The sequence below is a fragment of the Nesoenas mayeri genome (assembly GCF_963082525.1).
Source record: "Nesoenas mayeri genome assembly, chromosome: 5".
Lineage (NCBI taxonomy): Eukaryota > Metazoa > Chordata > Aves > Columbiformes > Columbidae > Nesoenas > Nesoenas mayeri.
Genome location: NC_137548.1, coordinates 52,942,123 through 52,969,524, shown reverse-complemented (window position 1 = coordinate 52,969,524; position 27,402 = coordinate 52,942,123). Strand labels below are relative to the sequence as shown.

The 27,402-nt window shown below is 47.0% G+C and overlaps 2 protein-coding genes across 5 annotated transcripts in view; both read right to left on the bottom strand.

Moving 5' to 3' along the window:
• Positions 1-1,818: 1,818 nt before the first annotated feature.
• Positions 1,819-6,851, bottom strand: TSSC4 (tumor suppressing subtransferable candidate 4). 4 transcript variants are annotated; one of them, XM_080345208.1, is made up of 4 exons: positions 6,752-6,851; positions 6,042-6,167; positions 5,172-5,243; positions 1,819-4,112 (listed from the first exon to the last, which is right to left on the bottom strand). In XM_080345208.1, the coding sequence occupies exon 4, from the start codon at positions 4,022-4,024 to the stop codon at positions 2,984-2,986; it is 1,041 nt and encodes a 346-aa protein (XP_080201334.1). In that variant the 5' UTR covers positions 4,025-4,112; positions 5,172-5,243; positions 6,042-6,167; positions 6,752-6,851; the 3' UTR covers positions 1,819-2,983. The 4 variants fall into 4 exon arrangements, with proteins under 4 accessions (XP_080201334.1, XP_080201333.1, XP_080201335.1 ...); XM_080345207.1 differs by lacking the exon at positions 5,172-5,243; XM_080345209.1 differs by lacking the exons at positions 5,172-5,243; positions 6,752-6,851 and adding an exon at positions 6,693-6,716.
• A 10,220-nt stretch (positions 6,852-17,071) lies between these two features.
• CD81 (CD81 molecule) overlaps positions 17,072-27,402 on the bottom strand; it is a 32,768-nt gene continuing 22,437 nt past the window's right edge. Inside the window, exons 3-8 of the mRNA XM_080346178.1 lie at positions 25,776-25,873; positions 22,743-22,817; positions 19,777-19,884; positions 18,752-18,853; positions 18,332-18,421; positions 17,072-17,630 (exon numbers count right to left, since the gene is read on the bottom strand). Of these exons, the coding sequence (XP_080202304.1) occupies positions 17,568-17,630; positions 18,332-18,421; positions 18,752-18,853; positions 19,777-19,884; positions 22,743-22,817; positions 25,776-25,873 (536 nt within the window). The 3' untranslated portion in view covers positions 17,072-17,567. The remainder of the gene's footprint in view (positions 17,631-18,331; positions 18,422-18,751; positions 18,854-19,776; positions 19,885-22,742; positions 22,818-25,775; positions 25,874-27,402) is intronic.

Genomic DNA, 27,402 nt, shown 5'->3' with positions numbered 1-27,402 from the left:
CTCTGTTCAAGGGAGTCTCCCTTTAGAAGGGTGATCATTTATGCACTTAAAAACAAGCCGCTTCCTTGGCCAAGAAAGCAAGCTCATATTTCTGAGTTGCTTGGAAAGGAAATCAAGAAATAGTTTCCACAGGAAAGGGCCTGGAATACTGAACTATTACAATCCATACAGTTCCTGGAGTTCTTAAAACCCTCAAATGATTGCACTTACCATCATCTTCTCACACTGCCTTCGGTGAAGTGTTGTTCCTTTGCTGGTATTCCTTCTTGAGGGCTCCTCACTCAGACCCAGAAACTGGAATCTCATGGCATGGTCCTCAAGTGTGCAGTGCCTTGCAGCGGCTTTCCAAACACAACAGAGGTGACCCTCCTGCAGTCACACCAACCCCCACACAACTGCGGCCAGCTTGCTGCTGTTAAAGGAAGCTTTGTGTGTCATGCCACATAGAACACCTTTCTACACCTTAGCAGTTTTCTGATTGCATTTTGCTTTTCTCTCTCAAACGTCAGGAAAAAAAAGAATCACTTAGGGATTTTAAAGCAAGAATGCGTAGCAACAATTATTCTACAAACTAAGAATTCAAACCGTCATTTTTTGATTACTTCAACTGGCACATACATTTGTAGCATACAAAAGTTAGATGCTTTAATAAAATTTTGTATTAAAAGATGCACCAATAAAATGAATATTACTATCATGCTTTAAAAGTAAATTTCTTTGGAATAATATAAACAGAAGGGAGAAATGTTGGGTTGTGGTCTTTCTTACACCGATAAGCTTCAAATAAACTTAATTTCCTCATGCATATAACACCACTTCTATGCAATGTAAGTGTTGGTTGTGCAAACACTTTCTCTGTTACCAGAGGCAGAAAATAAGAAATCTCAGATATGAGAAAAATACTTTTCTGATATGAGTCTTTTATTAATAATCTTGTTATGATGTCCTCATAAAAATAGCCAATTGCCCAGTTTATTCAGCTGTGCCCCAGACCTCAGTGACCCCATTAACAGTCATGGGATTTTGGTACTGTCCTTGCTGTTCTTTACCCCAGACAAGCAGCAGTTACAAACCAGTAACATTCTACATTCTTTGTTAGGAAATAATGCATATCATACAACCAGCATGTTCTGCTCTTGGCAGCAGCTTCCATTCTGAAATGGCACACTAATTATCCACTGGAAACCAAAATCTAGCTATTCGGAACTGTTATGTCCTACTCACATGCACTGGATCAACTGATTTATTTAGCAATGACCCATTAATTAATGTGCATTGAACTGTATACTCACAAGAAAATACATTCAGCTTTTAAAATTTAAAAGGTGAATTTCAAAAGATGGAGCAATCGTATTCATTTTACATTGTTTTCTGCTTCTGCTGCCAAATGATTCATCTGTTCAAACACAAAGACTCAAATGATTTGCTCCTACCAGTCAATTATTGATAAGGTGCTGACACCTTCAGAGAAGAAGTAACCTCCTCAAATATCTGTCAGGGTTTGAGCAAGCACAGTCTAGCAGGAAGAAGTGCAAATTTTAAAGAAGTATTCTTTCACTACACGGTTATAATACTAACATTGGGCTTGGTTTATTTAGAAAACTGCCAAAAAAAATGTCAGTCCAAACTGACCTGAACTAATTTGAGTTTCAAATCATATAGCCTTTCTTTTAACCTTATTTGTAAAATTTATTAACATTCTGTGTGAAGAACTACTATATTTGACATACATTACAATGTGATTCATCCTATGAGGTGATTCATCCTATGAGGTGATTCTCTATATAGTATAAAATGACTGAAAATGTTAAAAAATGTGCATTTTAGAATCTAAAATATAAGACTTGAGGAACAAGTTACCAGAGGGTAAGCTTAGAGTAACATTCTAGAAGATTTTCAAGACAATTCTCAAATCAAATAAACTGAGTATTTGTTAAAACTCTTATCACTGCACTAATCAGCAGGGTTCAAAGAGATGAAGAAACCAAGCTACAACTGAAAGTTTATTGAATCCCAAACAACAAAAAAAATACCCAGTTCTGGTGTAAATCCTCTCATTCCCACCAAATCCACACACAGAACCAATGTGGAAGCAGTGCCACCTGGAAAGGACACATAAATATACAGGCCCGGAATCATCACATCACAGCCTACCAGTATGAGGAAAAGCTGCTGCCCAACTTGACAACTGAAGCTGTTGCAAATTCTGATCTACACTGAACATGGTGGGACTCTGCTGATGCCATCCTGAAGGTGTCTTCACCAGGATGTATCCAGAGTGGTACCTCTCCACAGGAAACACTGTTTTTTTTTAAATTTTTGTCATGTAACACAAAATAAGGTAAATATTAAGCCCACCTAAAAAAAAATATTAGTTTTGCTAGCTCCCACCTGGTCCCTCTAAACTCATGATTTAGCATCATTGTGCTTTCACTCTCAATGGCAATGAGAGAAGGATATGTCTATCTATTTTTAAAAAAGTCTTCCTCCCTGGGACAGAGCCAGGAGAAATCACATCTAGTGAAAGACTAGGCTTGATTTTCATTGTTTAAAAATCTCTGCATAATGAGCTCATCATCCTTGTTCCAACAATCTATAGGATTTGGGAACTGCTCTAAATTTGGGCGTTAGTAGGAAGCCTTGCAGTCTTTTAGCTAATACATCTTTGTCTTTGGCCCTCAGGGCTACTTCAGCTCCAGAGGAAGCTCCTGGTTGCAGCTCGAGCAAAGAAAGCGCACTTTCTTCTCCCCTGCCAGAGTGCAACTATCCTGTGCCCACAGACTTCTCACGAACAAAGAGTCTGGAGTGTATTTTAGGTAGCTTAATTTCTAACAACATAAAATGTTCTTGATGGCTACAATGCAAACCATTAGACAAAAAGGTACCACATGGTTTCCAGACCAGAAAAAAAAAAGAGAGAAAAAAACCAAACATATCCAAAGATGGTACAAGTCCTTGGATTGTCTCCAATGCGCTCCAGCCTTTAGGATTCTTCTTCCTCCCCTTCATCATCTACTTTAGGTCGGAAATTTTTCCTATTTTTCTTCTTACTGCAATGGAATCCAACTGTTTCCACCCGTGGCTCTTCACCTGCACTACTAAACCTTGCACTAAGCTTATCGTCTGTATTCAGGTCCCCCGCCGTCAAGCACTCGTCCTCTTCTGTTGCCTTTCCACTTGCACTATTTAAGTGCCCCAGTTCTATCTTATCCTCTTCCCTCAAGTCATCAGTCTTCTTAAGAGGTTTTCCTTTCGGATCTGCTGTCACATGTTTCTTGTCATCCTCCCATGCTGATGTTTTCTTTTCCAGTCCATCAACACCCCTTTTTGTAGGTTTGGTGAAGACAATCCTCCCAGCTCCACAGCTGGAAGGGTCCTGGTTGAAGTATGGGGTGTAGCTATGTTGGGCAGCTGAGCTTTGTTCCTCCCCTCTTTTCTTCAAACCCTCTAGAAATTCCATGGCCACTGCTCTGTTAGTCTTGTCACTAGATTCTGAAACTCCATCCAGGCTATATTTGGTCCAGCGCTCTGGGTGTGCAACGTAGTCAGGCACTGCAGGAGTAGTTTTGGGAGCGTGCACTGGCTTGGCCTGCTTGCCCAGGCTTTCTGGAACCATGTTACTTGACCCTGTGGCTGGAGGCAACGGACGCTTAAACCTTCCATCAACAACATTATCTTCAGGCATTGAGGGCACAGATAACTTGGCTGCCTCTTCCAGGCAATCAAAAATGCTCTGGCTACGGAGGGAGAACGTAGAACTCATGCCCCTCAGATGGAACGGCTGGACAGGAGATCTTTGACTGCTGTTTGAGGAGTCAGGGGTCTCCCTTGATCTGTGATCCCCATCATCTACAGATGGCTCCTCTGGAGATATTGTATCAACTTCTGCTTCATCCGCTAAGCCCAAATCATCAGAATCAGAATCACTGAGTGACACTGTGTCTGAAGGCAGAACTCCTTCATAGTCTGTGGCACCACCAGCCACTATTCCCAGAAAGGGTTCACCTGCATCCTGATCTCCCATCTTTGAGCTGTTGCTCCACTGAGGTCGCTCACATAGGCCCAGGAACAGCTGCAAGTATGGTTTTCCAAATGTCCAGCAAGTTTAAGGCCTAGAATACAATGGAGCAGAAAAATTCAACTGTGAATGGAGAACCAAGTGGTTCTGTGATTCTGTGTCATGCAATGTAATTATTACTGCAATATCACAAGCAGCTGTATTTCAGGGATTACTAGGCAATTTGAAATTAAAACATTATCTAAGGAATCAATGCACATTAAAAATAAAGACTTGCACAAGACTCAATACAAGAATATGAAGTAATTAAAAATCAAGTTGCACACCAAATTTCTTTAAAGGTTACAGCAGGTCTAGTAACTAAAAGATGAACATAACGTTTTTGAGCTAATCTGAATGTCCCATACCTGTCTTACACATCTTCCAAGAGACAGCAATGACCTCTCCAAATTACACCTTGCATTTATCATACTGTATAAACCCACAAAAACACATCCTAACCTCTCACACTTTCTTTTGGCTATTACGATCCTTTGTTGCATTAGCCACTGTACCTCCTATCGCAATAATCATCATGTTCTGTCTATTATAAAGGACACTGTCACTGACTGAGGTCACTGTCAGAGAAGCCGCAAAAGTATCAGGGTTACAGCTGCAGGATTGCTTTCAAGTGACACAGTACAAGCCCCGTTCCTTCCTTGGGTTTAAGCTCTCACGTCAGTACTAGATTCCTGGAATCACAAAATGAGCCAGCTCAAGAAATCAGTCCTACTGGGTTAAGAAAACTAATTGTACTTGCCATGTGTCTGCACGGAAATAAGGGGAGGCTGCAGCCAAGGGTCTGCTAGCGCTGGCCCTTCACTCAATAAAAAGACTGTGATTTGAAGCCTGACTTGCACTAGCAGCTGGAACATCTGATTCAGTCTGCCACCTGCTCGAAGAGAACCTTGCAGAACAGAGACAGCTGATGATCACACTGGCGCTCGCTGGGCAATCAGAAACAGAACTGGCAAACACACACCTCAGTTCAGCTCGCAAAAACGTGAATTACAGAAACAGTTCTAATATATTATTAGAATAAGCTCAACTAACCTAATTATAGGTTCTTCCGAAATGATGCAGTAAACAGACATAGAGTCTGTTAGTCACTCACTTTCTCTTGAGACTGAGTCAGCTTCCCTCCTGAGGGTCAATTAAAGCCACCAAAGATCTCAGCACTTCCAGCCTAGAAAACAAACATTTCCATCAAGACACTGGAAATGTAGTTTTAAAAATAATTCCTTCCCCCTGAATCATCCAAAGCTGTTTCTAAATCAGATACAAACTCTTGCTAGTATAAAAGTCTGCAGATATTCCTGGTTTTTTGCCAAAAGAACAACACACAGCCTAATAATATTTACTCAGTCTCCACACTGACATTGCCAACCTTATTCTGTAGAACAAGAGAGAGGTTTTAAAAAAATAGACCCGTAATATGCATGTGCAGCAAACCATTACTAAATTAACAGTACTAACTGCAGCTAAGAAAATATAAAATAAGTTAGGCATTGCAACTATGAAATGCTGTGAAAAAAGAGACCATGGACATATTCACAGTTAGGGCCAGAATTTCATGAGGCATTAAAACATACAGAAACTTCTGAAGTATTCAACAGACCAAGTGCTGTGTAAAGTCTGTCTGTCTTTGACAAAAGGGATCTGATGATTGCTTTTGAAAGCGCTGCCCTCAGTGTAACCCCTAAATAGGAAACAATCATCTGAAAATCATATCTTCTTCTGCTTGGTTTTATAACACAAAAAAGTAATGACTATAACCTAGAAGAGATGTTGAAACGCATAACTGACTACTAAAATAGCCGTTTTCAGATGGCAGCATAAGCGTTCACAGACTGTGAATTGGTGTATACCATATCTGAGGGCAGCTACACTAAAAGGAAGAATTTTGCTCCTAAGTAAATGTTTTAGCCTTAACAGCATTAGTAGCCAAGCATACTGACCCTTACAGCACACCAGAAACACTCACAGGTTTGTTATGGTGACGTGATCCCAGCACACCTCAGACAAGATGGTGTCTCTATGGACGGTAAGGTTCCCATTGGACTCTTCCATCCCGGTCTTATCAAACAGGCCCTGTGTGTCCTCCTGCAGCCTGTGACAAAAAAGAGATTCCAGTCGCTCCACACCAGGGCCAAGAGCAGGGTGTCCCCAGCACAGGGACAGCACTGCAGCAGCCTGCCAGCAACCCCAGCCAAACAGAGCACAGTCCATCAAGACGGTGCCCACAGCGGCTGCTGGGCCAGGAAAGAGGGCAGCAGCCCCCGGAGCTCACACCCCCAGGGAGCACCCTGCCCAGGGAGGGGGAACCACTGAGCCCGCGGTCTTGCCCAACACCAGGTGCAGCCCACAGCCCCAGCCGTCCCGCCTGCCCGCCCGGGGCCCAGCTCCCTTCCCCGGGCCGGGATCATGTTGGATACAACCCCCCTGCACCCCCACAGGCCTCTGCACCTCGGGGGCTGACACCCTCCTCCAGCCCCACACCCTTCTGGGGTGCCCGGGGCGCCCCTTCCACCGCCCCCCACTCCCGCTCGGGGCCGCGCACGGAGGCCACTGGCGCAACGCCACCTCCGGGCACACAGCGCGAACGGCGGGGAAGGGGAAGGGAATCGCCCCGTACCCCGACACAACATGGGCCCAACGCGAACGGCGGGGAAGGGGGAGGGAATCGCCCCGTACCCCGACACAACATGGGCCCAACGCGAACGGCGGGGAAGGGGGAGGGAATCGCCCCGTACCCCGACACAACATGGGCCCAACGCCTCCTCACGGCAGCCGCCCGCCTTTCCCGCCTCTCCCCTCCGCCGGCAGCCGCGGCCACGGCGCCGCGCGGGGCGCGCTGGGACATTGAGTCCCCACCAGCGGCCTCGGGGCGGCAGCACCCGGTGGCAAGACTACAACTCCCGGCAGGCAAAGCGGCCCGGAGGGGGCGGGAAGCCCCGCACCGCCTCTCTCCTGTGCGTCCCGGGAGTTGTAGTCGGCCGCTTTCCCCGGCGGGGGACATTTTAGGAGCCGGGACGTTGGGGAAATACCACGGGCTTGCCGCGAAACGATGCCGGGGGCACTACAGGTCCCAAGGCGCCCGCCATTTTGCAACTTGTGAGGAGATGGAGAGGAGCTGGCGCTGCCGCGGCCGCCGGCGCGGGGGCGGGTTCGGGCCACTGGTGGTGCCGGCGGCGGCAGTGACCGCGCTGGCTCCGCCGCCGCGGGGGCTGAGCCGCCATGGCCGCCCGCGGACACTCTGGAGGAAAACATGGCAGGCAGAGCTTGTTTTCTCATCAGAAAAGCACGGCTTGGCCACAGTGAAGACTACAGAAGAATGTCTGCATCTCTTTTCTTTTCTTTTTAAAAATTTGTATTTATATTCTAACCAGAAAGCCCCAGGTCACTTGGAATATAAAACCACTATCCATCAAAAAAAAAAAAAAAAGGCAGGGAGTTTCCATTTTCAGTCCCAGAATAACATTTTTTGTGTGTGCATCAAGAAGTGGAAACCTGTCTGAAAATGTTTTATTGCTGTTGGCCAAAGATGCTCGATTCCCTCCCACTGCCTTTTAGCAAAAAGTTTAAATTTTCAGTGGAATTGTATTTCCGAAGTGGCTTCAATATTTAGCTGTTTTAGCCTGTGTTAAGGAAAAAGCAGAGGTGAGGTTTGCCATGCTTGTCCCCACGCTTTCCCTGGCTCGGGCTCCTGCTGCCTTGCCTGGCCCTCGGGCTTCACCGTTAAATTAAATCAATACCTGCAAAGGGCCTGAACCTCTAAAGGTTGTGCCTTTACCTCTTCAGATGACCCCGCTCTGAGGAATTTGCCATAGGCCTTGAGTATAAGCAAAGCTCATCTATGCCCTTGTTTTGCAATAAAAGAAGAAATTACCATGTAGTGCCACTTTGTATAATTTTAGTGGCGCTTCTCAGCCCTTCTGCATCCCTGTCTGCTCTGCCGAGGGATGTGCTGGAGCTCAGGCTGCACCCGCAGCGAGGAGCTTTCACTGGATCCTTCCAAGCGGGGCCTCACCCGAGTCCCCCATTATATAAACTGCAGCCACTTCATTTGCATTGTCAGTTTTTAAATACATACTTTTGCCTGCTGGAGTGTTGCTAACTACAGTAATTTATGAGATGAGGGCTGTGTTTGGAATACATTTGGCAGCAATGATGAGGTTAGCACAAAATGTCTTCCATCTGGCTGGAGTCGTGCTCTGGTTTTAAAACAAGGGCTCTAGAGGTGTTTCCCCATTTGGTGATCCTGTTTTTTTTTAATGTATACACATATGGTAGTACGGTCACAGGCATTCAAATGGGTTTGTGGCTGGAGGGAGGAGGAAAGGAAAAGATGAGTCTTCTGGTAGGTGAGCAGGAGAGGATCGCAGGAGTAGTGAACAGGCAAAGGGAGACAAGAGTAAACCATGGGTGAAGGCTGCCAGTGCTGTGTAACACTGTTCAGGGTGTCAGGGTGTCCTGGTTTTGGCTGTGATGGAGTTAGTTTTCTTCCTAGCTGGCATAGTGCTGTGTATTGGATCAAGTGTGAGAATAATGTTGATAATACTTTGATTCCTGCCAAGTGGTGCTTACACTAAGCCAAGGACTTTTCAGCTTCTCATACTGCCCTGCCCATGGGGGGGACTGGGGATGCACAAGAAGTTGGGGAGGGCTCAGCCAGGGCAGCTGTCCCCAGCTGACCAAAGGGACGTTCCATACCATATGATGTCATGCTCAGTATGTAAACGAGGGGAAAGTTAGCCGGGGGGCTGCTGCTTAGGAACTGGGAGACCATTGCTTGGTGAGTAGTGAACAATTGCATCATGCATAGTTTGTTTTACATGTTCTGTTATCATTATGCTCCCTTCCCCCCCTTGCCCCCTCCCCCCCCTTTCTGTCGTGTTAAACTGTCTTTATCTTAGCCCATGAGCTTTATCTTTTTTCATTATTTTCTCCCCTATCCTACCTTGTGGGGGGGAGTGAGCAGGCAGCTGTGTGTGGTGTTTAGCTGCTTGTCATGTTAAACCACAACACAGGGACATGCCAGGAGCAAATTTCTGAGGGCGATAAGGAGGAGGCAAGAAGAGGATGTGAAGTAAGTAGTGGCATGTCCCATTTCTGTAAGGCTGGTGGCAAACAGTGTACACCATAAATGGATGCAAACAATGTTGCTCTTTTGTTTTGAACCCTGGCTCAGTGCTAGACTAGGAGCTCAGAGGGGCAGAAGAGGGCAATACCACCTCCACTCTCTCCATCACCTCTAGATGTGGGTGCCATCAGAGACAAGCCCCATTCCACCATTTCCAGAGGCCAGGAGTTCTAATTTTTTGCCTGGATGCCGTGTATGTTGATGGCCAAGGTCACCTTCACAAGCTGACTCTACCCTTTTCCTCCTTCTTTTTGCAGATTTATTATTGCAGACTGCGGAGAACTGAGGATGAGCTGCTTTTTCTCTGGTGACTGAGGACAAGACACTTTGCAGCGGTGGATGTGCTGGTGTGTTGGGATTTTCGCTATTGCTTGGCGACAGCAGAAATAAAAATAATGAGTCAGACTCTGAAGACGAACAGATGGTAAAGTGTTTTCCCCTCGCCGGCATGAACTAAGGTGGCTTGAAGAGGGGTGGGGGAGCTGGGAGGGGGTGGGTGCTGGAAGGTGGCCTGAGCTGCAGCGCGGGACATTGTCCAAGCCAGCGGCCACATCCGGTGCGGGGGTGCGAGGGGCTGGCTCCTTCACAGAGATGGCCCCACAGCTCTGCGGGAAGCCAGTGCATCCCCATGTGTGGGGGCAGTGCGTGCAAATGCACACCAGTCTCAGCCCTGCTACTGGGCGCCGGGTCCTCCTTTCTTGCAAAGAAATCTGTCATTTGGCCCCCATCTGAAAACTGTTTCTGCTGCTCACTGGCAGCTCCTGCTGCTTCTGCACTCAGAGCCTGGGGGTAGGCGCCTGGCAGGGACTGCTGGCCCCCCTCCTTGCGGCTATAGGAAAGTGGCAGGAGATTCTCTAACAGCTGCCCAGGTCCTGCAAGCCAGACAGTGATCGGATGCATTGTGACCATCTCCTGTGTCTGGAAGGAATAGGGAATTTAGGCTGTTCTGGCCACACGCAGCTGATGCTGGAGCTCCTGAGGGGAGGCAGAGAAGGGAGTATTTTCCTGGCACGCAAAAGAGCAAAAGCACAGTAGTGACCACCACATCCTTCTCTGCTGGGAGAAGGCAGTCACACCAACCCAGAATAGGTACAGGCTGAAGGAAATAATTTGGGTTACCCTTTCCCATTTGCAGGAAGGAAAGCCTGTTCATGGCCTTGAAATCCCCCATGGGGTGAGTTTCCAGGATTCAGTCCTTGGCACTGCCTCTCCTCTACACCGAGCTTCACTTACCTGTTTTACTTTGCACTTTCCTTGTGGCCTGGCTTACCTACTAAGCAGGTTAGATTCATTCCAGTGTTGTTTACCAGTGTTGGTGCTTTTTCCCCATAAGGTAACTGCATAAAATTAGCTCCTGTGGAGTGAGTTTTAATGCAGGCAGGTTATGAAGGTCTTAATCAACTTGATTTTTCACAATAACAGTATTATTGCTGGCCTGGAGAGGACGTGCAGGGAGAACTCACAACCCCTTTTCTGTTAAGAGTCACCGCATGTGTGGGAGGGAACTGAAAGAGTTTAAAAGCAAAATTAATACTCTGCAATTATTTGGAATTTTAAAAAGAAACAAAAACAGTCACGGGTCTCTGTTAATTTACAATTTAGCTACAGAATGTATGTACTAAAAACCTTTTCTCCTACTTCTTGCTTAATTGTTTTTCTTTCCTGTCATTTGCCCCAGTGTGCCCGATACTAACAGCAGTAGCAAAGGGCTGAAACACGTTGTTGGAACCAGCTGAGGGCCTTGAAGTGAACATTAAGGAAAAACCTCAAACCACAAAACCCTAAAACTCTCCAAACCTTGTTAGAACATGAACTATGGGAGATTCATTAACCAGCATGACTTTGTAGCCCCCACAGGGCTTTGCATTTAACACCAGTAACCCTTGCTGGAGGAAATCTTAACCAGCTGACTGGCAGCTGGCAGGCAGAGTGCTATGTGTGCCATCTCAGCTGGCCTAACACCAGTATCTCTTTGGTACTCAGCAAAGCTGTATTCTAACATGAGGGAATGACCTAGTAGAGCAGGGCCATGAAAAAAAAAAAAAGGTGTGATTAAACTCTAGTTAGAAGGGTTACTTGCACCCATTGGCACTTGAGCTAGGCCATCTAACCCAGTGGAGAAACACCAGGCAGTCCACATTGGCATGCCTGGCTGCAAAGTTTATGTACCCTCTAATGTATCCGCAAGTGTGAAAACAACGCAGGTTTCAGTTGTGCAGCAGTTTCAGTGTCTGGGAGGTGTTTTCTGTTTGCTCCAGGTCCCTGGGCTCTGAAGTGAGAGCACCAGCCTGCCTGTGTCTGACAAGGTGCCAAAGGTTGGCTGAAGTTCTTGCAATGGAACAGCGAGTCTTTGCTCCTGCGCCGTCCCGCTTAGGTTATGCCCTGTGCAAGGCAACCTGATGCTCCCCAGGCTGAAACTGAGAGGAGTGGTCAGATAAAAATACACAGATTAACACCGTGCCTCTAGTTCAACTGCACAGCGTGGTGCCGATGGGATTTGGGGTCTCTAGCCTGTGTCTTTATCACTTAATCAAGAGCTAGCCAGGAAGTTAATTGTTTGCTTCTCCCCTTCGGCACCCACTGATGGCAGATGTTGCCTCACTGGGGGCTCTATTTCCACTCTTCCCAGCCCTACTGTGGCCCTGCCAGTAAATGAGGTTGTTGAAATATTCATGTTTTTTTTCAGAACAGTCTTCTCAGTTTTCGGCAGCTTGCCCTGGAGCTGGAACTTGCTCCTCTCCTCTAACTGGAAGGGCAACCCTGCCATGCCTAGCAAAGGAAACTGGCAGTTCAGAGCAGGAATATGAGCACAGCCACTACCTAACACATCCTTCATCACCCAGCCTGGCCAGCAGAGCTGGCATGCAGAGGGAGGGGGCAGCCAGGATCCAGCAGCAAGGGTGCTTTCCACTGCAGAAACCTCTGCCATAAGCAGCTCTCACATGAGAGAGCTGGCTGCCTTTTTTTTCCCCTCCTGTAGGAATTTTGCAAATCTTGGTTAGACCTTAGACCACCTCTAATAAGAGAATGGATACAAGCAATTTATCCCTGCTAGTTCCAGCTTAGTAGGAAACAGTTGGGCACATTGCTACTTACAACACAAACAGCCCAGAAGAGGCTTATGAAATAGAGGTTGCCAAAGCAAAAAATACCTCCAAAACTTCTCATTAGAAACAGTCAAGAGTGTTGGGTTTTGTTTTTGGTTTTGTTTTTTAACAGTTTGGGAGAGGGGAGGAGAAGAATTCCACCGGAAGAAATCCCAACTTGGTCTAGCTTAGAAAAATTCACAGTCATATTTTGTGAAAATCCTTGTTTCACTAAAAAAGATGCTACAGTCGTATTCTTAAGAATTGGAAGTCCACAGTAAAGTCTCCAGTTACTTTCCAAGTCCTTCAGATCTCTGGAGAAAAATGTTTAAGACAAGCGCAAGCCCGGGTTGTCAGTGCAACATGAGAACAAGCGGGCTGCGAGCGTTCCACCCACCCCTTCCCCTCACAGTGGTTTATCGGTGTGGCCTCACATGCTCCTACCCAGCCAGACTGCTGTTTACCAAGAATAACCCATGTCTTCACTTAACAGCACCTTAAAGGGGCCTGCTTTTCCCAGTCCTCTCTCAGCTCAAGCATCACGTACAACTCATCTGTTTTGAGCACATCAGTGTTAGAGTCAGACCTGCGGTGCAAGCAGAGGGGACTGCACTCAGCCAGGGAAGGGTTCAGGGCCCAGCTCTGCTTCCAGGCTGAGGTCCCAAGACATGCCCTGGATGCCAAATATGTATTGTGCTTTGCCAGGTTGTTTCCACTATCGTTTCTCTCACGGTTGAACACTGAGTCCGAGTCTGACAGTGACTCACATCAGCTTAATCCTAGCTCCAGAGAGGCAGGAGTAATTTTATCCCCATCTGGAGCAACAGCACAGCACCACAATACAAATGTTTTAAGGCATGAAGCAAAGAGCATCGCATTCATGGGAAGCCACCTCAAGGGTCAGCTAAGGACTGCCTTCCCTGCAGCCCAAATTGTGCTTGAACACAAGAACGAGACAAGCCTGTTCCCTTGGAAGATGTGGCAGAAATCTATGTGACGGAAGGAAACAAGATATGACAACACATCATTAAAAATCCACTAACAAGGGCTTTTGCTTTTTTTTTTATTATTTTTTTTTAAATATAACTTTTATTCCCCTCCCCAGTAGTCATTATGTCTGGCTTCATTAACATTCAGGTAAACAAGTGAAAGAACAACAGATGGGCATGATCGTGTAGCATGGGCACAGCTGCCGGGAGCAGGGCTAGACTTATCCTGGTGGCAGATGAACATCACCCACCCTTGCCCGGCGTTCCCTCCCTCTCTGTACCAGCATGGGCAGTGGCTGGTGGCCAGTGCAGGACACCTTTGCCTCACTCGCAGTGAGAATTCCAAGCCAGCACAGCAGGCAGCTGTGGGATCACAGCGCTTCGCCTCCCCCCTCGCTCTCAGTCAGGCTCTCCCCTGATGGTGCGGAGGGGCAGGTGGTGGCAGCAATGGTGGCATTACCAGGCCACCCACAAAAAACAGACCAGCCCCCGGCCAGATGGCATCAGAGGGTACTTTGCGCTGGTTTCGGCCACTTGAGAAGCCCCTTGAGCATGCGCAGTGCTGCCACTGCGGCCCCCAAAATTTCAGCACAGTTGCCCTGTTTTGCAATCCACATTGGCTCCCCCACAGCTTTGTCCCCGTTCCCTCAAGGCGGGGCACAACCGCAGCAGCTGGTGCTGCCAGCAAGCACACTTTTTGCCTTCCCCCAGCACCATTCTGGATGCGGCCCCAGCCTACCCACAGGCCCCCTCTCCCAGAGGCTGCCAAACCCCACGCTGTGGAAGCCTGGTTCACAAAGCATCCTAGTGTTAAGGTTAACTGGTTGTGAAATTGTTGCGGTTCATCACACTACGCACACTATGAGAAATGTTTATTAAATTGATTTTTGTTTCATTTCTTTAAAAAAAAAAAGGCAGAAAGAAGTTAAACACACTGCTTTGTGGCATGCTCCACAGTATGAAAAAATCTCAAGCATTCAGTTAAGCTGTCAGCAGCTCTGTTTGACCTTTTGATGTGGTCTTTGAACTTAGACCTGGACAGTTGACTCTCTTCTTCCCCACCAGCCTCCCTCCTCTTCCTCCTCCCCATATCAGCTCAGCCATTTTCTCAGCCATCACTAGCTCCAGGAGGATGCTTCCCTGGAAAGGGAAGGGTTTATATTTACAGCTCACAATTTCATCCTTTGTTTTTTGGGGGTGCGGTGGGACGCGGGTCAGGGCCCCATGTTGCACACAAATGCGCAGTTATGCATTAGAGGGTTTGAGACAGGGCAGAGGTCCTACCTACTGTTTTTTTCCCCTTCATCTCAGCCAGCTTTGGGACTGACCAACTGGCAGAATAGCCCTGTCACTTATGGATCCCAAGTGCTTGCAACAGCCCTTCAAAGCTCCCTCTCTAGTTTATTTTAACCTGGGTCCAGCTTCACAGGGGGCTGGACTAGAGGAGACCCAAATGTGTGTTTTTTTCCATGAGGGTTTCTCAGCTGCTTCAGTGTTCTTAAGCATGATGGTTCCTCTCTGCCCCTCTTCTCCCAGGGCTGACCCCTCCTGCTGCAGCTGATGGCCACGGAACATGGGGACTCTCAGCTAGTAACTCTAAAGCAAGCATTGCCCTCTCCCTGCAAAACTCCTTCTCCTACGACTTTACCAGGCCCTGGCTGCTCCCCTTCTGCTGCACCTTTCCTGCAGCAGCCACAGGGACAGGAGGTGGTTGGCAGAGCTGCCGCCAGAGCTCCCCGCAGTGACAAGCCACCTCTGAAACGTGCCAGAGTGCAAACCACAGCCTGTACAGGACACGATCTGAGCAGACACCCCGCTCTTCCTCCTCCCACAGCTGTCAGACTCCCTATTGAATACCACTTTATCCCAATTGCTCCTGCCTGGGACAACCCAGACCCCTAAAGCTACAATGTCCAAGGACACCCCTGAGCTGCACTGAGACCCTGCCCATCTTCAAACAGACCTCCAGCTACTTACACAGCATCAACTGAATACTGAACAATATCAAAAATACCGCGTAAGGAAAGAAAACAGAATTGAAATGCTTAATGGCATATTTATACACATTTATCAACAGTCAACAAAAAAGGCGGCAAGTTACACGTCCATTCTGTATGCTAACAATCCCGATGCACATATATGTAAACACACATGCTTGGTGGATGCATATACATATAGCCACATAACAGAGTAGATGACCTGAAGGAGCTACGCTGGGGAGCAGGGGAAGGGGTTTCCTATGGCAAAACCTCATCTCATTCTCGATGTGCACAATGTGGACATTCAGGGCAGTGTTGCTTTAAGGCTGTTTCTAAGGCTGAATCTTTTCTTGCCCAACCCCTCAATCTGAAGTTCTGTTGAAGCACTTCCTCCTCTTACCCAGCACAACTTGATAGATATATTTACCTATATAATTTTTAAAGGCCCTATATACTAAAAGGCAGGAAGAGAAAAGGGGGGAGTGGAAGGTGAAAAAAGCCTCCGAATGGATCAGTTTGCCCCAGTGCAGGAATCTCCTGTCCTGTGGTGGCAAAGGCCACAGCAGCCATGTGCAGTGGACACGGTACTAGTTTAAAATGGTCACAGGTCTCTCCCTGCCCCAATCTGATCCGGAGCTCTCTGTTGCAGCGAAGGTGGAAAGCAACATACTTCAGGAAACAGGAATAACTCCTGAAGTGGGGAAGCTGATCACTAGTTTCAACTCCTCCCCTTACCTACTTCAAGGTGGCAAAGAGCTAAAAGATACTATTGTTCCCAGCTCAAGTGCCTATACAGCTAAGAAAAAGGCTTTGCTTAAAAATATATATCTATAGAACTATACATATAGATCATCTTTTTAGAGACACTCTGGTTTTCTTACATAGCTCCTGGGTCACTCTCCCCCTCTATCTACACGGTAACAGAGTGGCATACGACAGAAGCCACATACATCAAACTGGCAATCAGAGCTTACCAGGTCACAAGAAAGTGTTTCAACTGGTGCGATCTAAAATCCTGAATTCCCTTGCTTTGATAAGCTGATCTATCACCGTTGATGTAACCGTAAATGGAAGGTCTTAAAAATAAGCTTTTTTTTTTTTTCTCCAAAATCTGGTTATAACAATTTCCCAGTAATGTTACAGTGTGCGACAATATGCTATAAGTAAGGAAAATTTCATTTGAACAAGAAAGTGATACAAAGATGAAATTTTAAACATGTATGCGTATGGCTGGGAACCCCCAAGCATCATCCTGCAATACATGAATGACGGATTTCTAAGGTTAAGGACATTTTTTTTTTTCAGTTTTCTCCTTTTTTTCCCAATATCATTGGTATGCAAGCATTAGCTTAACAGTGGAAACTTAGTACAGAACTAGACTCACCTAAAAACATATGTCTGTAAAGAAACATAGAAACATTGAAGGAGGTTAAAAAGTGACTTAATTTTCAGTTTGTTATATCTGAAAAACTGGGACTAAATTCACCCCCAGCCACTGACCCTTTAATGTAACAAATCACTGAAAATGAGCCAATTTATAAAGTTATAGCCCCAAGGAAAAAAAAAAAAAACAAAAAGCAACAAACCACACCACAAAAACAAAAAGCTAAGAACATTCCCACTCTTCATAAAGTAAAAAAAATTTAAGTGTGTCTTCTGTTAAGGATTGACCTAGTGATGCAAACAGGTCAGAGAGGAACAAAGCACCAGTGTTTCCCCTGGGACACATGGCACCCGGGCAATGCGGGCTGTTTCCCCTCCTCTCCCCTCTCTCAGGCTGCAGGCGGTCAGCCAGGCTTCCCTTCGGACTGCCTGGAGATGCTGGGGAGTTGGGGTGATGGTAGGAAAAGATAAGTACAAACAAACAAAAACGCTAAACCCTGCTTCAGCATCCGATTGTGTATATAAAAGAAGTTGGTGTTGAAAAAGAGAGTAAAAACCAAGGCAAAGTTTTCTGATAACAGGCTGCAGCCTTCTCCTCTGTACATCTTCCACCAACATTATTTCTGAGTTATGGGAGGTGGGGAAGGGGAAGGAAGGACTTGATCTCCTGCTACAGCAGCTTTCTCCATCACACAAAACTGATGTGTAACTAACTCAGCCACAAGGATATGGGAAAGTTTTATTTATTAAAAAAAAAAAAAAGTACTTCAAAATAAAAATGGTAAGTACTGTATGGTAATATTGGAAGTATTTATATACATAGTTTCCTTTGTCTTTTGTTGAAATGTCTCCTGGTCACTTGGTGGCACTTGGGGTCCCCTCTAGCGCCGTCCGCCCTGCTCCCCCCTTCCCCTCCCTGGCTCTCACGGCTCAGTAGACGGAGCTGTTCCTTATGCCACAGCACAGCACCATGCTCAGGATCATTTCGAAGATCTGTGGGGAGATACAGGGGTACCAGTGAGGTGCTGACCCATACAGCCTGGGAGCTCCCTGTCCCGAGGTCTCACACTCCATGTAAACACTCTCACACCAGAGCTAAGGGCAGAGATGCTATGTCTTCCCTGCTGTTTTTATTAAGAGATTTGAGATAAGACAATGCTCCCCTTGCCCTCGCTGGCAGCAGTGCTGATATGTTGCAACCCTCCCAACTGCCAGCTATGCAGCAAACGCTCTGAGATCCCCACAATGTTACAGCCCAAGCTTTGGGCAGGTGCTGAGTTACCGGCCCACACCACCCACCATCACTGGGGAGCAAACCCACCATGGCAAAGAAAGCAAATCTCTTCCCACTGCAGACCCCCACGACAAAACATGGCATCTGAGAAACAAGTGGTTTTGGAGGCAACAAGGAGGCTCGACAGTGCTCTGCGCTTCTGGATGGGGTTTCATGTGCTCCTGCTCCACCATGCTCACCAGGCACCCGCCCCAACATCCTGACCCCCTCGAGGGATGATGACGCCCTTGGTCTCACCATATCCCAGAGCAGTTGGGGTGCAGAGCGCTGGCGCTGTATGCTGAGCTGCAGGGGGATCCGAGAACAGGGACAGATCCAGCCCAGCTGAAACAGGACTGGGGCACCCCAAGGCACTTCTTCCCTGTCCCACAACAGCATGGCACTGTGCAGTCACACTTACCATGATCACGGCGACCACGATGGCAGCAATACCGATCAGGTACAGCTTACCGGAGAACAGCTCGTCAATTTTTTTGTGGCAGTTTGAGGTCTGGAGGAGAGAAGCACGCTGGTCAGAAAGCCTGCTTTCCCCTCACTGGCCCCTGGCACCTAGAAAGTCAGTTCTGCTTCCCCCTGATCCTCTTGCATTCCTGCAACCTGGCTCTGGGACTTCCCACCAGACTTCACCCTCCACACGTGCCAGCCCACTCAGGCAGGAACAGCAAAGGAAGTATCAACATGAACCTCTGACATCCCTCAACATGAGCCCCAAATAAATGAAATCTCTACCCTTTATCTAATCCTCAATAAATCACCAAATTTCCCCGGTAGCTGAGTTTCCTTGCAGAGGCTGTGCTGGGCAAAGAGCAGCCGTACCTACCTCAAACATGGTTTTCAGGACGGAGTCCTTCTTTGAGCAGAGGTCTTCTCTCCACAGGGGAGTGATAACTCCTATTGCATTATCGGGACCACAGCAGTCCAGCTAAATGGAGAGAAGAAAAAAAACAATTAACAAAATCCAGTGTTAGCAGGCAGCAAACACTCATGCAATGCTCTTCCCACCATTAAACATCTTTGAAGCCACCCAAGACCAAGGAGGCTTCTTGGAGGGGGGAAAAAAATGAGGGCAAATAACTCTCCAAATTAAATTATTATTTTTTCCATGCAATGCAGCTGCTTCCTATGATAATCCCAGACAGATCTGGCATTGGTATCCTGAAGGAAAGTGAACCCAATTATCTCCAGAGATTTTGTTTCCTGCTGAGCAGAGTAAGTATCAAGATTAGTTCCTCAGAGCAACATTTTTTATCCATTGGATTTTACTTAATCAGGGGTGCTGAGGTAAATGAAAAGCTACTTTATTAGAGTTGGGGCCAGACTTCCCAGCACAGTGCAAAGGTCAGAATATTGAAGAGGGTGCAGCTTTGTTTATTGACTTGTAAGAACAGCAAACATGACAGGCTAAGATCTGAATGTAGCATCATCTACTTCAGTCCCTGCTTTTCCCATTCATTTTCCTGACCCCTATTTTTAACTCTCCTTCCTCCTTCCCACATTCTCATTTCCTCTGGCTGCAAGAAACTCCTATAGAGATATTTCTGCATAGAGCTTGGAAAGCAGGCAGCAAAATCCCTGCACTGAGAATGCATTTGATCCAGTTCACTTCTAAGCATCAGTGTTGCCTTAATTCAATGCCCTAGGACTTGTAGTTCAACTTATTGCCTCTGCCCAGGTGGGGAGGATCAGTCTCCACACAGCGACAGTCACTCCTCACCACTTAGCCGCTGACAAACCATGCATAGAAGAGAATCGGGTTAATTTGCAGCACACAGGACCCATCAGCAGCTGCTTTGGCCAACTCCAGGAGCCTAAGCAGAGTGTGCAGCAAGACCGCAAATGTCTTACCGTTTCATGAAAGGTCTTCACTACAGCTTTCCCATTGTTTGTCTCTGATTCTGCCATGAGCGCTTGTTGAAATGCTTGATCGTAGAACTGCTTCACATCTTTGGCTATCTAGGAATGACAGAGGAAAAAGTCCTTTTCAGCCAGAGAATAAGAAAGAAATCCATCCAGCAGATATGCCTATAAGGGACAGGTTCCCTCTAATGGCACTTGCAGGTAGATGAGCAGTTTTTAAATATATTTGGACCTTGTTTATTTGCACAGGTGTGTGAAAAAGGCCTGTCTTTCACAGGGCTCAAGTCCCTCCAACTGTAGAATGTTAAGAGCAGCAAATATCAAGAACCTCATCGACCAGCCAGCAGATTGCAGCCAATGCTACCCAAGTGCTCCACAAGCTCTCATTAGCAGGCAAAGGCAGCCAAGCCCCAGAGCGTGAACCACAGGAGCTGAGACGACCTTCAGCCCGCACGGATTTGCTGTTGCTGTCGAGAAGGCAGAAAGGTCTTATTCTGAACCACTCGACACACGGAGACAAAGCAAGCAGGCAACACGCGTCCACCAAGGCTGCAGAGGGGTTGGACTAGATGATCTCCAGAGGTACCTCCCAACCCTAACCATTCTGTGTGAGTCTATGTGGCACACTGGGGAAGTCAGGAGGGGGTGGGGTGTGCAAACGAGGCCACCCCTAAGTACAGACAACTTGGCTTACTGTCTGGCTTGGAGGGGACGTCAGGAATTTCGGAGAGAATGCATGTTAAAGCCTAGTGAGGCAGCTCATTTGGGTCAGTAAGCTTAGGCATTTCAGATGGATGTCAAATTCTACCAGGTCCCTACCTGCAGCTGGGCACCCCCATCCTGTAAATGGTTGTATGAGAAGTCTCATTCATGCTCTAGCCCTGCCACCTGGGCTGGTGAGCTGCAGCCACCCATGGGGATCTGCTCCACAATGCAAAAAACACCTAATTGTCAGCGAAAATGGCCTTGTGGCTTCTCCTCTAACACCCTCCAATAATGTGGGAGAGACAGATGAAAGGAGGACATGCACGAGAAGCTAAAGGAGTACAACATGAGCAAGTATGAAAGGGAAAATGCTTTCCAGAACATCTGGTCTCAGCAGCACAGGCTGGATTAGCACACTAAAAAAGAAACTGTAGCAAGAATGAGGTCGATTTCAAACTATTATCCCAGCATTTCTCCATCACTGCTCAAAAAAGCGTGCTTTGGAGGGCAATGTTCGCTACTATGTGATTCTGGTCTGTGACCAAAAAAAAAAAAAAAATATATATATATGTGTGTGTGTGTATATATAGTATATATATATATAAAATCCTACTTTTTGCTTCTCCATCCTGTATCTACAGTATCTCCATGAAGCCAGTCTCCAGGAGACACTGCTCCAGCTCCATGGAAGAGCATCCTGTGCTTGCTTCACTAAGACACGACTGTGTCGCCAAGGGGCATTGGTCAGGGCTGCAAACCCGGGTGGAACTGAATCCCTTCTGGGAGCAGCTCTGGGTGGCTGGGATCATTCAGCACTTCCCTCCCAGCCCGCACTGCTCCCAACCGAGGCAGGGAGCAGTAAGCTGCCTGCCTCATGAGTGGGGACTTCCAAATAGCCCATCCTCTTATCAAGGCTGCAGAAGCAGCTGAGGCCAACAGACTGCCACCAGAATTAATTTTGGGAGCTGAGGTCATCACTCTTGTACTGGAAAACCCTACATTTCTCAGCTTTTATACTCTGATGGCCAAGCATGGAAAACTGCATAAGGCCCTTCCTTACTCAGGCTTCACTTTTTTTGCTGTCATTTGAGTCACACATGTTGGACTCTTCAGGATTCTCAAGCTAACATCTGCAGGAAGCACAAGCCCCTATGCAAAGGTTAATTAGCTTGCCAAAGTTGCTAGGAAACAGCACCCTGCCTGCATAATAATATGTTTAGCCACGGAAGAGTTTACTCCGGTGAAGTCATGCTTTTTCTGGTGAATGACTACAGGGGGTGTTCCCATTCACGGCTGAGCTGGTCATCTGTGGCCTACACAAATGTGAAAGCTGAGCAGGCCACCACCTCCTTACGCAGCTGGCTTACGTCTCTTAGAAAAGTAAACACACTTCCTGCTCCACCAGAGAGTCTAACCTTGGCTTTGAGCACAAGCAGTCCCCTTCTTTCCTCCAAACCCTCAACGTCTGAGGATCAATACCCAGCACGCTGCTTGCTGCAGAATGGCCATGGCTCCCATGCACTGGTAGTTTTGCTCTTTGAGACCAAACTCTGCATGTGTATGAGCATATGTGGCCAATGTGAAGGGAAGGTGAGCAGAAAGGGAAGGCAAAAAAGCTGCAATTTTCAGTCCTACCCTTTACCTAACCCCCTCCAGCCAGTGGACTGCATCTGAGCAGTCTCTAGCAGGGTGCCTGGGACAGACACATGACTTCCACCCCTTGCACATGCAAAGCATATTGATCAGCAGCAAGCTCAGTCCTTGCAGACAAACAGCCCGAAGTGGATTATATGATAGTGGCAAAGAGCAGGAAGCATCAGGCATCCCATTAATGCAGACACGGGTTCTCCCTGGATGGTGTACCCTCCCTTCGGGGCCACATTTGCACTTTGCTCTTTGGCACCTAGGATGTGCAGATGGCTTTCCTTCATGACTTCATCCATGAATCAGCTCACACTGTGACTGACAGTGTAGCAGCAAGGAGGAGACCCAAGTGAGACAAGCCTATTTTTATTCCAGACATTGCGCTATATACCACAAGGGGCAGCTGGTACCATCAAGTGCTCATATTTAAAGTTCATCAGCCCAGCCAAGAGGAATTGAGTGACCTGCCCAGATCACATCGCTAATCCAAGCCCCCATGACTCAGTCCATGAGCAATTTGAGAGCAGAACAGCTCGTGCTGGGATCTGCTGTGGCTCTGCCCCAGCTTCCCCATCCCACAAAGGCAGGTTTCAGAGTCATCTTACTTGGTCTTTGTTGACAAATCCCCAAATTCCAGCTGCAACTTCGCAGGCAAACAGGATCACCAGGCAAGTGAAGAACTGCAAAGACAAATCAAGAGAAGGACAATTAACATTTCTGGCTACAGGCAAGAGCAGCAATTAGGTGGGTAGAAGAGTGGAGCAGCACTTCTACGTATGGAGAACAAAGCAAGGCATCACTTGACTTAACCCATTTTATCTCTCATACACACACTTAGCCCAAACACACTTTCCTATAACTCATTAGATGTGCCACCCCTATCCAGAGTTCCCACTGGGATGGCTGATTGGGGATCAGCAGAGCCTTCCACACCGGGACTGGCAGGGATGAGGATGCCCTGTGCACAAGACACACTGCTCCTCCTCGTGCACCTGCCCAACCATCCAGACGAGCTTCTTACTTTGCCACAAATGCTCTGAGGATGGGAATTGCCAGTGCAGGGTTAAAAGCACATTTCAACTACTGAGGAGCTGCAGGGAGTCAGGGTGTGATTTATGGTGAGCAATCTTGGCATCCACAGCTCTGCAAGGCTTCTGCAGTTTTTTGCATAAATACTAAGACTGATGTGTTCCCACAGTCCCGCCCTGTTTGTGCAATTCCAGCACTCCTCCCTGCCATTCCCCCAAAGCCTCCTTCCATCTTTTTGTTCAGATCCCAGGAACACATCGTGATGGTCGTTCTGTTAGACTGGGAATGGGAAGCTGTAAAGCTCATATATCAGAGCCAAGTGAGAAGGCATGGATGGGCACAGTCCACACATAGCCAACATTACCTCCACAACATCACCCACAGTGACTTCTTCCTGGGAAAAGCCCCAAATTGAGAGAGTTGCCATGGAAGTAAAGCAGCAAAAGAGGTGAATGCAGTCAGAGGAAGACAAAAATCACAGAATGGGGTGGGACGACAGCCCCTGGCTCCTAGAAGTCCCTGTTTCAGACACATTCAGGACATTTTCTTCAACAATAGAGGAAACAGGAGTTTCTAGAATGATGCTCTGACCTGGCTTTCATGTGTAAGAGCAAAGGGTTATCAGCAAAATAGAAACAAGACTATTGACCTGACAGCAGGAAAGGACTTCCAACATCCTTGTTCAGTCCAGACTTCCAACATCCTCGTTCAAACAACCAGCTCCTATTTAAATACCTATCCGTCCCTGATTCTCCAGGAACATCTTTGGGGGACTGGGTCTCGCGTCCACTCAAGGAATCACATCACCATAAATTGCGGGTGCAATGCCGCTGTAATTCTCTGGTTAAGCACTAGGGCTCACTCTCGCAGTGGTTACCCTCCAGTGTAGGATGGCTAGTTTATCCCAAATTTAGAGGTACAACTTCCTGCAGATGCAGTTCTGCAAGCTGGATGCAAAACACCAGAGATGCAGTTTGATGCCATGGGAGCATGGTGGTGTTCCCAGCCAGGTGTTCAGATGGGTCCCACCCCCTTCCCAGGGAGCAGAGCCCACTCCATGCTAAGCGGCTCCCTACTGCCTTCGTCAGGTCTTGCCGCTCAACTTCCACACCAGTTTTGGCACAGGATTTTGATAGTGTGAAGCTTCCTGGTACTTGCCCCTTTTGCAATAAGCCTGTAGTCACTCCACCAGCTGGCTGCAGGAGAGGAAAGTGTGGCTACTTCCCCGCAACACCCTAAGGACGTTGCCTGGAAATGTCCTTGGAGCACGGTGGGAGCCTTGGCCAACAGAAAGCATCATCCTGAGGTGTTTCCAGCCTTCTCTTAGCAAGCCAAGGTGTGAGCAAACACAGGCAGTGCACAGCAGCTAGAGCTGCTAATTTCAGCCAAAGCAGCCGGTTTCCCTGTCAGACCTCAGGTATGTTGTACCATCTGCCCTTCTAATCCTCTTTCCAACTTGAAGAGGGAGTGAGGGATAGTTCAAGTTCTGTCGTTGCTTACATTAACAAAAAGAAATAACGCAAAGCTGCCAGACCTCACTACAACAACCCCTGTCGTATTTGTGCCCTGGCTCCTATTCTCAGCAGCAGTGACAAGGCCTGCAAACGCCTACAGCAGCTCCATACACCGACATTCAGAAGTGCTTTACAAAAGCCAGCGAGAAGTACCCCCTTCTTATTGGGAAACAGAGGCAACTAGAGGTGAAGCCATTGGTGAGACTGAGGGAAAGCAGCTCCATTTCCCTCTGTCGCTGTTGAATCCACACTCATGGGCCACTATACCACCACCAAGAATTTCCCAGCCCAACAAAGCCAAGGGCTGGAAAGTCCTTCCAAATTTTTTCTTTTTCTTTTTTTTTTTTTTTTTTTTGTTTTTCAGTGAGTTTAAAGCTGAACCACATGTGAGAACTTGCTTTAAATAAATGGGTCTCCCTTACCCCTAAGGCAAAGGCTTTTGGTGTGGCCACGGGTTACACAATTAAGCCCATCCCGTGCCAGGAATCCTGAGCTGCTGCCTCACATCAAGGACGCCTGTAGCATTTCAGTAATGGATTTTCCAGGATGCACCTAGATGTCCTCACTAACATATTGTGGGAAATCTTTGCTGTTTCCTTGTCCAAACAGATAAAAATAGCAGATGATTCCTTAAAAGAACTGGAATCACCACAGGCCGCCCTAAAAGAGAGCGAAAGGGGAAGCTGTAGGGGACATTAGGTAAGAAAGAGAGTTTAGTGGGTGCTTGGTAAGACAGCCAGACCACGGTGGGGAAAAAAAGCACGGGGGGTGGGTTCCAGGTATAACAGAGAAAACGAATCTCCAAGAATCCCACCATTTGCACCTCTTCTGCTGCTTTCAGCCTCTGGCCTGCATCCAGGCACAAGCAGGAGCTTGCACGATGCCTGCCAGCTCAGCTGGAGCTCCAGCATGCTGGGCAGAGATGCCCTCAGCCAAATAGTGCTGCCTTCCTCCTCGCAGGGGTCAGCTAGTTCCCACCTATACGCTCACACATCCTCCCAGCCCTTTTTGTTGCAAAAGTCTCCAGCGAGGAAGGCACAGCCATGGTACGGACACCACAGTGCCAAGGACCATGCAAAGCTTTCTGCCTCTTACCGTTCCCAGAAGGCACTGAGACTCCTGAATAGCACCGTAGCATCCCAGGAACCCCACGAACATCATGACAGCTCCAACCGCAATCAGGATGTAGATTCCTGCAAGGGAGAGTGAGAGGCAAACGTGTTACTGCAGAGCATTGTACGAGAGCACCCTGTAGCACCAGGCTGGTGTGCAGAATAGGGGTGTGCAGAATTAAGGCCCAGGAGATATGGATAGAGGTGGTGGCAGACGTAATAGAAGAACACAACATACATGAGTTGGATCTCCAAGTGTTTGAAACTGCTAACACCAAAACTTAAAAACCCATCACCCCCAAAACCAGAAGAAGCGCGGAGAACTTGAGCGGTAACAGGCAGAGGATGCAGCAGGCGAGACAAAGGCTTTCCAGCCCCCCGAATGCTGCAGTGTGGGAGTTCCCATGGCATACTTACTGTTTTAAATATTTAAAGAGAGGAGATGAAAATTATTAGTTAGCATATATTTTAAAATAAACAGTAAGGCATACAGTTTATTTATATTAAATGTCATGCAAATATTTATCTGGCCAACATTTTAAAGACAGAAACTAAAGGAAAAGCACTGCTTAAGCATTTAATTTCATAAAATCTGGCTTTTGTTTGTTATAGGTTCTTCTGCAAAGAGGAAGACTTTTTTACTTCAACTTACTAAATTTGCACAGTCAACTTACTCCATAACTAGTTCAAAGATGGGAAACTAGGTACTGTGGGGCTCAAAAAGCAGAGGAATTAAAGTTTATTCATCCAGGAAAGAAGAGCTTAGCTCAAGGCCCAGGTCTGCTGCTTCTAGTAATCACCATGGTCTCATCAACCATGAGACTGGCAAGACCATGATGATTACTTGGCCAAACGCCACCTCCTCAATTAAATTTGCTTCCTTTTCTAAAAACACAGCTTTCTCCTAGTGTATCCCATATATTTAATGCATTTTCGGTTAACTAATGTTTTCAAGTACTGTGGTTCTACTACTGTGAATCCTACTTTCCATTCAAAAGCAATTTGACACATGCAAAAAATAATCGAAGAAATAATTCCAAATGAGACAAGACTGCAGTGACAATTTTTAACTGATAGTGAGGAAAAAAAAAACCCAGGATGAGAGTAGAAGTACATAGGACATCCCAGATGTAATGGCAATACAGTGCATCTCGCTAGTGCTTGGGAGACACATCCCTGCAATTAAATGTTTTATTTTGTTAAATAACTATAAAAGCATTTTAACTTGTATCAGTCTGTCAATTCCCCTCTAGGAGCAGCACTAAAGTATAAACAGAGCTCAAGATTAAAATTGCTTGTACAAGCCCATCATGTTTGAGATTTTTGTTTGTGCTTTTAAACAACCTTCTGATAATTTAAGTGCAAAGTCTAAAGAGCATGCACTGAGAACAGAGTTAAGCCGTTAAACCTTTCTCTGAAAAAACAGATACATAGTTGTTTAAAATCCCCTCCTGGATATGCAAAACTTGGGAAAGGGTCAACTTTGGCTCTTGCGTCTTCCCTCTTTCAAAACAAAAGCCACCAGTACACAAACAACACAAGGACCAACTGGGTGAAGCGGCGATGGACACGCGGCCCAGCGTCCACAGCGTGGGGACCCTGGGGACGGC